Source organism: Pipistrellus hanaki (genome assembly GCF_964339955.1).
Source record: "Pipistrellus hanaki genome assembly, chromosome: 5".
Classification (NCBI taxonomy): domain Eukaryota; kingdom Metazoa; phylum Chordata; class Mammalia; order Chiroptera; family Vespertilionidae; genus Pipistrellus; species Pipistrellus hanaki.
Window position 1 is genome coordinate 29,608,769 of NC_140507.1, and position 11,801 is coordinate 29,620,569.

General features: G+C 48.7%; 1 protein-coding gene across 1 annotated transcript; it reads left to right on the forward strand.

Moving 5' to 3' along the window:
* Positions 1–2,965: 2,965 nt before the first annotated feature.
* On the forward strand, positions 2,966–10,879 carry CXCL14 (C-X-C motif chemokine ligand 14). Its single transcript, XM_084885463.1, has 4 exons — positions 2,966–3,322; positions 3,487–3,592; positions 7,125–7,238; positions 9,769–10,879. Exons 1-4 carry the CDS (start codon positions 3,259–3,261, stop codon positions 9,782–9,784), a joined length of 300 nt encoding a protein of 99 aa, XP_084741589.1. The 5' UTR covers positions 2,966–3,258; the 3' UTR covers positions 9,785–10,879.
* The last annotated feature ends 922 nt before the right edge of the window (positions 10,880–11,801 follow it).

Below are 11,801 nucleotides of genomic sequence, written 5' to 3' on the forward strand. Positions count from 1 at the left end.
ATTAAAAAAAAATTTTTTTAGAACAAAAATCATTTGGGGGAGGGCAAGTTGGATTAAAAGCCTTAAAACAAGCATGATTCTAATTCTGAGACATAATCCAATTTTAAAGGGCTACCCTAAAATTGAGCTCCAAGAATTTTTGTTACACAGCACTGCTTGCAAGGAAATATCCTTGAAAACAAATTCAAATGTCCAGCAGAGAGTAATTAAAGTAATTATGGAACATCTGTACAATGGAATATGCTGTATCTAAAATAACAATAATCAGCACTTATTGAACATTTATTCTGCTAGAGACCAAGTTACATGCTTCACATGCACCATCTCATTTAATCCTCCCAATGCTGTAGGTACTATTATATCCTCATTTCACAGATGAGAAAATAAATACCCAAAAGAGTGAAGTCATAAGCCAAGATCACATAGATAGTAGGTAGGATTCGCACTCAGGCAGTCCAACACCAGACAAAAGTTTTTAGCATTATACTATATAACCTCAAATGATTATCATTAAAAGAGACACTGTAACCCTAGCTGGTTTTTCTCAGTGGATAGAGCATTCAACCTCCGGTCTGAAGGGTCCCAGGTTCGATTCTAGTCAAGGGCACAAGCCTGGTTTGCAGGCTTGATTCCCAGTAGGGGGCCCGTAAGAGGCAGCCAATCAATGATTCCCTCTCATCATTGATATTTCTATCTCTCTCTCCCTCTCCCTTCCTTTCTGAAATCAATAAAAAATGTATATTTTTTTTAAAAAAGAGAAATATTGTAGAAGTGAGATTAGTCATGTGGAACTATGCTGATGATACAGTGACAGGTAAAACAAGCAGATTATTAAACAGGACATCCATCTCATTTGTGTACAAGCATGCAAGCAAAGAGAGAAGGGTTTGAAAATATAACACTGTAGCATCTTGGCTGCTGAGTAGGTGTGTGTGTGTGTGTGTGTGTGTGTGTGTGTGTGTTTTCTGATCACAAATGTGCTGATTTTGTGTTAAAACGATAATTTTAAATTTCAGAAATTAACATAAATGGCCCTGCCACAGTTGGTTGGGCATTGTCCCATGTACTGAAAGGTTGGTTGTTTGATTCCCAGTCAGGGTACATGATCAGGTTGTAGGCTCAATCCCTGGTAGGGGGCATGCAGGAAGTAGAAATTGATGTTTCTCTCTCACATCAATGTTTCTTTCTCGTGTGAGCATTCTCTCTCTCTTTCTATCTCTCTCTATCTCTATCTCTATCTCTATCCCTATCTCTTCCTCTCTCTCTCAAATTCACTAAAAATATATTTTTCAAAATTAATATAAGTGCCAAAAATAAGTCCCTTGCACTTATCCTCTATATAATCCAAGTGTCCGGTTGCTGGCCTTGCTTTAGGTATAGGTACACAGCTGCTTGCATGGACTCAGGATATTGCTGAAGCCAGCTCACAGGCACTGCTGAGTCTTTATGGCTCAGCTTCCCCACAAGGAAGCCAAAGCTCCCCAAGGAGAGACAACAGAGACTTCCCACTCTGCCCCTCATCGGCCTGTCTATCCCATTCCATCCCCCAGCATCTCATCGGGGCACTTTTGCCCCAGGAAGCTGCTGGGCTAAGAGCACAGAGCTGTGTGAACTGGAAAAGTCTGGCAGCTTCTGCCCTGGCGCCAGCTTTTGCCTGAGATGCAAACCCAGGGACCCTCGAAGCTAAGAAGCTCCATCCTGTTGCTGGGTCTATCAAAGAAGTATTTCACCAAATGCCTGAGGGAGGTGGGGTGGCCCAGGGACAAAACTCCAGTTCTGCAGCCACATACCAGTATACTAGGTCCCTCCTGGCCTCGCCACCTGCTTCCTGACTATGTGATCTTAAAAAGTTATTTCCTCTCTCTGAGCCTGTTTCCATGCCTGTCAAGTACGTAATTACAATACCAACTTGAAAGGGGACTTGTAAGAAGCAAAATAAAATATATATCTATATAATAATAATAATAATAATAATAATAATATCAATGAGTACCAACTACTGGCTGGGCATTCTGTTAAACACTTCATATGTCTGATCTTACGTAGCTCTCACAGCTGCCCTATGATAAGTACTGTGACTACTTGTACTTTCCAGAATGAAAGGAAGGCCAATAGTAATGAACTCACTTGCACTGGTGACTAGTGCAACAGGAACTTCTGTCGCTATCCCTGGTCCCCTACCAATGCATCACACAGCCTGGCACAATATCTGGAACATGGACTCCATCCACATGATCATCACTGTCATATCTCCCTACTTGGCCTCTGCATGGCTTTGTAAGATTGGGGTAACAGTGAGGAACTTCTGCCTGGTTCTCCCAACCCGGACAGCTGGCACAGCCAGGGGCCACATGCCCACTTTAGGAAGCCTTCCTCTAAGAGCGATCAAACCTCCCACACACACACTCTTTGAGCCAGCTCCAGTGACCGTAGGTGGTGGTTTTGCTGCTGTACAACCTGTGGCAACCTCCCTCCAACCAGGCCTTGTGCTCAGGCCACCAGGGCTGCTGGCCCAACAGGGACTGCTCACACCCTAGGAGTCAGGCCCATTGGTACCCACACTTGGCACCTGCCCCCAAACCCTGTCAGTTCTCAGAATATCTGGGCCACAGCCTGGGTCTCCCATTTGCTCAAAAGAGCGGGTCAGTCTGTCCAGAGGGAGCTAAGCAAACCACAAAAGCAGTGCCCTTAAGCAGCCTCTCAACTGTCCAGTGGAGCCAGGCTCTGGCTGTGTGTGCACGTGCTGCAGTTTGGGTGTGCAAGTGTGTGCAGGAGCGTGTGGGAGCGCGGGGAGCGGATTCACTGTGCGAGTGCGCTTGGGTTCCTGGCGGGGAGTTTGTGCCGCTGGATGAGGTTTGGGGTGGGCGGGCTAAGATGTCTCCTCCCCCCACCGTGTTAAGAAATCTCAGTGAGTCACCGAATGGTTCTGCATATTAATGAGCTCACTCTCCGCAAGGGCAAGAGCGGATTTAAAAGAGGCCTGGGCGGGAGGAGGGAGGCTGTGGAAGGAACGCTGAGCCCAGAGCGGAGCGCAGTGAAAAAGGCACCCAGGAGCTCAGTGAAGGAGGCATCCACCGACGGCGGGCGGGAGGGCGCAGCGACCGCAGCGGAGCTAGAGGAGCCGAGAGGAGCCGGGAGTCGCTCTCCAGGCACAGAGAAGAGCGCAGCCGGCAGTGTCTCGGGCCACTGCGCGGAAAGGCGGGCGCCCTCCCCTTGTCCCTGCTCCCGCACCGCGAGCGCCCTGCCCCTCTGGCCAGCATGAGGCTCCTGACCGCTGCTCTGCTCCTGCTGCTTCTGGCTCTGTGCGCCGCGGGAGTGGACGGTGAGTGCCCAGAAGGTGCTTTGTCGCCGTCTGTCCCATTCTGGGGAACCCAAGCGCCAAATGCTATTTTTGATGAGATCCAGGGTTCTGAGTTGGGCACCGAGTGCGTGGAAGGGTGAGAGACCCTGCCCTCAACTGAGCGGCCTCTGGGCACTCTTTCGCAGGGTCCAAATGCAAGTGCTCCCGGAAGGGGCCCAAAATCCGCTACAGCGACGTGAAGAAGCTGGAGATGAAGCCAAAGTACCCGCACTGCGAGGAGAAGATGGTTATGTGAGTTCCCGCTCCAAGCTTGTGTGTGCTGCTCTTACCCTGGGGCGGGGGCATAGCGTGGGGCTGGGTCAGGCTAACAAACACCTCTCCACCTTTGGCAGGGCCTTTGTAATTGAGTCAGTCCTTAGGAGCCCTGTGTTTGCACTGCCCAACTTTCTAGGGTGATGAAGGGTTAAATGGCTCCCGTGTGCCAACTGAGAACAACACCCAGCTTGAAAGCACTCAAAGTACACCCAGAACTATTGAATTTGTACCCAGACTATGAGGTGTGCTGCCTTCCTATTATTGGAGAGAGGATTAAAGTAAACTTTGTGCTAAGTCCTCAGACCTCCTTTCAGAGCCTTTTTCCAATCGGGGGATCATCTATGGCCAGTTTTCAGCTGTCAGCAACTTCATTTTGAGAATGTTCCCTCACTCTTCCTTCGCCAACTGGACTCCTGTAGGTCCCTGAGCCTGTGCGGAGGGCTCTGCTGGGGTTAATGTGCCACGTGGTTGGAGCTCTGCTTGGTGGGATGTGGGAAATATCTTTGAAACTGGGGCAGAGAGAACACTGAGTCTCCTTGCTCCTCTGCCTTCCCAGTTAACCACTTGAGGCCAGCACCACTGTTTCCCCCTCAATACGCTCTTGGCCAGGAAGGGAGGCCTTGGCAAAGAGCTACCAAATAAATATCTGCCACGGATCACTGGCCCCTCTTCCCCACCCCAGAAACAGGACACACACTATTCTCAGTCTGGGCAAGTACCTTCCACCACTGGCCCCGCTGGCCCAAAGGCCACAGTCTGCAAAGGCGGTCCCCAATCCCCACGGTTACCTGGAGGCTGCAGAGTGGGGCTGAAGGTAGGGGAATTCTGAGAACCAAAGGCCGGGGCTGACCCCCCCCCCCCCCCCCGTGCCTTTTTCCTGGACACTTACATTAACCTCTTGCCCCTTCCTTTATGGAGCCAGGTCCAGAAAAAGAGCCCGGAAATTCTTTTTGTGGGGGTCAGAGGTCATAGGAGCTGAAGCCCTTCAGCTCACAGCTTGCGGACTGAAAAATGATAAGGACATTGCAAATTAAGTCTGCAGTCCTCAAAGTGCTGAAAAATGCTCTAAAAGTCCAGTTGCTGAGACCTTTCAAGGGAGGAGAAGCAGGGTGTGAGGTACAATGACATCTTGAGAGGACAGAACACTAGTCAGTAGGCCAGTTCTTTTTCCTGGCTAAACTTTTGAGAAAAGAGAGGAAACTGACAGGCAAGTGCAAGAGATGGCTGTCTGCAGCCTCGTGAAAACCTGTAGGAGCCTCATGAGATCCACACGCAGTCGCCCTCTCCGAAGCCTCTGTTCCACACCCAGAACCCCCATCCCTGAGGGCTGGAGGTCCACTTCCCTCAAGCTTCTAAGATTCTCTAGATGAGACGAAGGGCCAGTACTTTTTGCCAAACCAGATTTTCAGCCACACAGGCTAAACAAAAGCAAATTTTCCAGCTCACCCTGAGTCACCCAGAAATCTCTGATTGGGGGGGGGGGGGGGGAGATGGGGATGCTGCCTGCTTTGTAAGTGGGAGTCCTTGCACTGAGAAGGGTCCAGGAAAAGTCCAGATTCTAGAAAGACCAACCTGTGTCTTATGTCCATTGACCTCTTACCAAAATCCTCGGCACCATAGAACCACTGAGGAGAGGGACGCAGGACCCAGAATTTCTGAGTAATTGCTGGGGGCAGAAATCCTCATGTCTTCACCCCACAGCCAATTTTCATAGTACCAGTATTGTGACAGAGCATTTGAACCTGTGGTTGAGGCTGAGCATACTCTCCTGCTCCCAACCTTTAGGTCTCCAGACTTGGAATTCTGAGCCTGCACAATGACCTGAAAAGGGGTTTTTCTCAGCCTTTGCCATGTCCTTTTATTACAAGTGAAAGAGCAGCATTGCAGGCAATGCATGGGCTAAATTCCTGCAGAGTGATAGAGTACCACAGGGGAGGAGAATGACCAGACTCCACTCTGAAGGCTGGCCCAATGCTCCGGACATTAAAGGAGGCACAAGACCTGGGGAGCGACAAGCCCTCATAAAGAGGCCAGGAAGTCAGGGCCCAGTCATCCACCATCAGTGCAAGGCACATCTCTGCCCCAGGATACTTAGGTGGGGGGAGGGGGGATGGAAACTCAGAGCACAGGAGCTGGGAACAACAGCTGGCCCACAAATACTCTGCCCTCATTCAACTTCCTCTCCCATCAATTAAGACTCAGTTCATAGAGACTCTGACCCCTTCTAGAACTTAGCATATAAGCCCTAACCCTTTATCTTTGGGGATCTGCAGGAATTAGCTGACTTCTCTCCCTCCCTTCCTGCTCTTCCCACTTGGACCCCAACCACCTCTCCTTCCCCCACCACCCCCCATTCCCCAGCATCTGAGTCTTCCCCATCCCTTGTTGTTGCTGTGATCTCTCAGGGAGTGACATCCTCACTTCTCACCTTACACTTTTCCATATCCCATTGGTGGTCCCTAATTCTTGAATAACATTCTTCCTCCCCCACCCAGAAGCTTCCTCCTAACTCCTGCCACCATGGCCCAGCCCTGGCTGAGAGGGGCATAGCCGTTCTGGACAGCAGTCTTGCCGCCCCCTTTAGGCTGGAGCTCCTATACTAAGGCTTCTTTCTGTGCCTACCTCATTTTGCATGACAATTACTAATAACAATAACTATTCATTGTGCATCTACCAGGTGCTAGACACTTTGCACAGGTTATCTCCTTTAGTCATCCCAATAATCCTAAGAGGTAGGTCCTACTATTACACCCATTTTACAGATGAGCAAACTGAAATCAGAAAGGTTACCCAAGATCCCACAGACAGACCTGGGATTCAGACCCAAGCCCTACAGTCAATGCCACCTGCTTCTCTACTGGCCAATAGAGTTCTGAAGAGAGGTCTTATTTTTCTGCTCAAGCGTGAGGCAGGTGGGACTTCAAGCTCAGGAACAACAATGGGCTTCAAGGCCAACAAGACTTAGCTTCAGGATCACCAGTCCTGAGATAATCTGCAGAGGGTTGGGGAGAACTGGTGTTTGAAGGATCGAATGGAGACCACAGTGTGTGCAGAGCATGTTCAAGCCCTCCTGTGGAGTAACTCAAACCCAAGGAAAGAGGCCTTGCCATGCATACCTTGCTGGCATTAGCACCCTCCACCTCTAAACCTCAGGTTCTTAGGAGCTATTCTCCAAGGAAAATTTGAGCCCTGTAGACAACACTCTGCATGCAGGTGGGGGTGGAGGGAGTTGGAGGATGGGGAGACACTATCCCAGACTCTGAGAGCTCCAGGGGGAAAAGTGAAAGCTGATCACTCAGTAGATATGGAGTCAGAGATTAAGGGGACAACCCGGATCTTCCAGAGGGCCAGCCAAGCAGTGAACATATAGGAAGGTTCCCTTGAAATGAGGGAGGAGGCCATAGTCTCTCAGTGTCCTGACTGGGACAGACCAGGGAAACCCACAGGCCACACTAAGGGGCTATCATTCAGGTTCCTCAATCCTCTACCCTATCCTACTTCATTTCAGCATCACCACCAAAAGCGTGTCCAGATACCGGGGTCAGGAGCACTGCCTGCACCCCAAGCTGCAGAGCACCAAGAGATTCATCAAGTGGTACAATGCCTGGAATGAGAAGCGCAGGTATGCCTCACCTTCCTTCCCCTCATCCCCAGACCCAGATTCTGGACACCTTGTAGGTCCTCTAGCCATGTTTAATGGGCGAACACTCATCACAATAACCTCAGCCTACAAATACTGTGGTTACATACCCCCAAGAATGAGGAACTTACCAGTTAAGGCAGGCTATTGCTGTCTTAGACAGTTGTAAGCATCATAAAGGTATCCTTTTATGAACTAACTTTGTTTCATTTTAAATTTTATGTTACAGTCTTAATTTCTCACCTTATTTAAACAACTTAAGTTATATGACCCTGGGTTTCCCTCTGTCCAAGGCTGAGTGAGCATCTGGTACAGTTCTCTCCCTGATTCTTATGGGGTGAAGCATGACCACTTAAGTGACTGGGTTTATTTATTATAAAACTGTAGGTACAACCACAGATGATAAAAATGACTCCCTGCCAACAATAGATTCTCCCATAATGTCGAGAAAACTGATAAACTCCTTCCCATGCAGGTGCAAGGAGACCTTGGGTTTGACTCTTAAAAATCAGACCTATTCTTAACCTCAGGGGCAGCAGTGGCCAGACCACCTAAGCCCTGAACCAGATCCTACTCCTCTTGGTTCTGTTTCCCTATAAACAGAAGATAGGGTTTCACAGCTCTGATCTCCTGGGGTCCTATGTCTTGCCTCAGAGGGGAGGCAAGTTCCTGGGTTCTCCTATACCACATAAAGGTGAGCTGCCCTGGAGCACACCTGTCCTTGCATACTTAGAGACTGTTCACACACACACACACACACACACACACACGCTCATGTGCACAGCTGAGTTTTCCAGGAGCTGGTGCCAGCACCTCATTCAGCAGAGGAGGAAACCAAGGCTAAGTGTGGATGGGGAGTGACTTCTCAGGACCACAAGGAAGAAAGCCAGGCTTCACAGTGTCACCTTCTCCCTCCCTACCTCTGGTCCCTGTGTTGCCCCTTCTCCACTAAGCTCAGCCTATGAACAGCTCCCCCATAGTTAACACTTGGGTATAATCCCAGTACCTGAATCTTTTGAGCCGTCTCCAAAACTGCCTCATCTGCAGTTTCTTGAAATAGAAAATGATGAGAGTGAGATATAATTTTCTACAAGTCTTATGGGAATGAAACCCTCTTTCGGATCAGGCAGCTCACGTGGCAAAAGCAGCATCCTCTCATCCACTGTAATGCTACAGGCCCTGTGTCATCAAAAGTGTAAAGAGGTTAACCTCACGGCCAGTTCATGGAAGGGTTGCGAACATCTTCACTGGACTGCTGGGAGATAGATACTCAGGCCTTTTTATAGGAGTACTTACCCCTCACCCCTCCACCTAGGCCACAGCTTTGATGAAGAGAAGGCAGGCATGGATCCATGCAGCCCTGACCTTCTTATTTCTGCAAATTCCAATGATGAGAGCAGTGAGGGCACTTCCATTCCCAGAACTGTCACTTCATTACAAAATAAGTTCATCCCTTTCTTGGAATACTGAGGTATCTTGGAAGAGGAAGTGGGCGTTCCCTTGTCTTCCTCACCTCCCCTCACCCTGTAAAAGGTTGGAAATGTCTCCATAAATAAAGAATGGAGATAAGGGAACTATCTTGAAGCCTTCTTTGGAGAGAGAGAAAGAGAAAAGGGGAGAGGATGGGCAAGGGGAGGGGGAGAGCAGGAGAGAGAGAGAATATGCTAAACCTAGGATAGAAGAAGGAGAGGACAGTGGGCCATCCCAGCACTTGGGGTCCAGACTAGAGATGCCAAGCACCTCAGGGCCCAGAGCTCTTCCAGCTGCCACTGGCAACAACAGCAACAGCAGGCATTTGATTTCATGTGCCATTAGGTGGTCTTACTCAGAAATCAGGAAATAGGCAGAGGGAGCGATGAGTTGTCTGAGTGTGAAGTGCAACTCCTTCTGCCAAGTAGCAGAAGAGAAGGGATTAAAATACTTCGAGATGGCTTGGGAGGAGAGGGGAAAAGTCAGCTTGTGAATGCACATAGGCTGTTAACTACCAGAGGGTGTGACCTTGAGCCACAGGCCTGCATGACAGCCCCAGCCCCCCTATAGCCTCTTCAGTCTTAAGGCAGCTGTTCTACAACTGGTGTTCTCCCAGAGGATAGACATTCTTTGGGCAAAATACAAAGGAAATCACAAGCCTAAATGGAGGGAGGAAATGCCTCTCCCCCCACACACACCTCCCCACCTCTGCCCATGTTGGAGACAGAACTCCTTCCCACCACTGACATTCATTTTCAATGAGACTCTTGTGCCCCAGGTTCCTCATAGGCAGAGGCGTTTGCTTCACAGAGTTTTGAGAGTACAATGACTACAGATGTGGAGGCTGTTTAGAAGGTCAGAGCCAGATTCAGGTGTGCTTTTGTGGTCCTTGTGATGATTTGAGATGTTCCCCACTTCTCCCAGGCTCCTGCAGTCCTGGGAGGGGCACTGCTGGAGACAAGAATGAAGGAGAGAAACCATCAGCCTGTGCACTGCCCAAATCATGTCCTGAGCCACTTACATGGGTGTGTTTTTTCCCCAGGGTCTACGAAGAATAGGGTGAAAAACCCCAGATGGGAGAGCATCATACCCGTTGGGAGACAGCAAAGGACTATGCAGATTAAACACACACAAAACCTTCCTTTCTCAAAGGCATAAGACACAAATTATATATTGTTACAAAGCACTTTTTACCAAGGGTCACTTTTTACATTTTATAGTTGTGTGCAAAAGGCTTCCAGATGTGAGACCCATCTCTCTTGCTCTCCAGATTTCATCACAGGCTGCTTTTTACTGAAAAGCTGGAAACTCATGCCTTTCCTTTGTAAAAACTGCTTTTTTATATTTGTCCAGACGTTACTATACATCTGAGCTTTATAAGCACCTAGGAGGAACAGGGAGCTTGATTGAGACATTTCATAGTAGCGTTGATCCATTCCTAGAGCAGGAAGCTTCCGCTCAGAGGTCCTGGCACCTCGGCACAGCTGCCACGGGCTCTTCTGGGTCAGTCACGGCCTCAGGGGGACTCCGCAGTGGCCTCAGTCACTGGGCAAGTAAGAGCAGATCTCTTTGCATCTGTTATTTTATGAACTCGAGTTTGACGGCTTCCTCTCTCTGGTTAATTTTTACAAACTCTAGAAAACATTTCCAAGGTCCTGGGATGGCAAGGCAAAAGGAATGGTTTGGGTCTTCTCTTCACCTCAAGGTGAAGCAGTGAAAATTCACTGCTTCAATAGTTAATGCTTCGGAAGCACATTAAGTTCCTAACATTGTTAGCAAAACCCTTAGGAGCAAACTTAAAAATATACAAATACACAGAGTATAGAGCTACAGATACATTCTATAGATGAGGGAGGACTTTCAAAGCATCTTTCTTTCCCTCACCACAATGGAACATGCAGTACTAAAGCAATTCCTGCGTAATTCTTCAGTGTTCAACAGCGCAGCCCTCGTTTGAAAGCTAAGATAACCATGGGTCCTTTCCTTGTAAATATCTCTTAAGAATGCCCCTGCACACACTGCCCCTTCAGTGTATGCCACATTGTACTGCTGTTGTATGCTATGTAAATGTCAGAAACCATTAGCATTGCATGCAGGGTTCATATTCTTTCTAAGACAAAAAGAAACTGAATAAAATATATTTGAAATGTACCAAAATTCTAGACTGCTGACATTTTTTTCTGTTTAAATAAGCCAGGATGACAATAAACTATTTACCACTTTTTGAATAAGCAGGGACAAATATATTGGAAGGAAAACTGGTATTCCCCAAATACCTGTCAACACTGTCACCTCTCTGGAATGTCAGCACAGTTCTGAAACAGAAAACCAGGTCACAAGGCTAAGCTTCCTCCCTGCCTGAATCCCACACCTGGGCAGGTTCATCACTGCAGCCGGGTCAGTGTGCATGGGACTGGAGGCACTGTGGTCCCCATTTAAAGAAGAGACTAGATTAGGGACCAGTTAAGATCCCTGTGATACAGGGCCCCAGGATTCCAGTGGTGCTCAGGGAGGGGCAGGCAGTGCCCACCAGAAGACTGTGGGGCTGTCTGGGAGCCACAGCTGGGGAGATATTGAGGCTCCGTTTCTGCTTCTGCAAGGTAAAGGTGATGAGCGCACACCTCATCGGGCTCCTGCGGTTAAAAGAGGCACACCACATAAAGAATGCATGAAGGATAAGAGGGCATGGTGAACACATGGTAAATGTGAGTTCCTTTAATATTCACAAGATGAGACTACTTGCACTTTGCAGAAACTGCCCAAAGCCCCATATTTCACTGTATCCATGTCAAGTCGTACAGGGGGACCCAAGCAGGCCTGTCTCCTGAGTCAGGCCCTGAGACAGGCCTGCTTGGGTCCCCCTGTACGACTGCCCAAAAGGACATGCCTCCTCCGTCTGTACTTCTGTCTGTTTCACTAGGCACCAGGAGCCAGTGACATGCACAGCTGACTCTGCCAACACTTACGGGAACACACAACATGATCCTGCCCTAGCATGTCCTTAGCACAATGTCACTGCAGGCCCTTTCCATCATGGCCTCATCTGCTGGCAATACTGTTACCCCAAATGCATTT

Coding starts and splice junctions, on each gene's coding strand:
- CXCL14 (XM_084885463.1), top strand. CDS start 3,259: ATGAGGCTCCTGACCGCTGCTCTGCTCCTGCTGCTTCTGGCTCTGTGC. Junction 3,323..3,486: donor GTGCGCCGCGGGAGTGGACG/GTGAGTGCCCAG, acceptor ACTCTTTCGCAG/GGTCCAAATGCAAGTGCTCC. Junction 3,593..7,124: donor TGCGAGGAGAAGATGGTTAT/GTGAGTTCCCGC, acceptor ACTTCATTTCAG/CATCACCACCAAAAGCGTGT.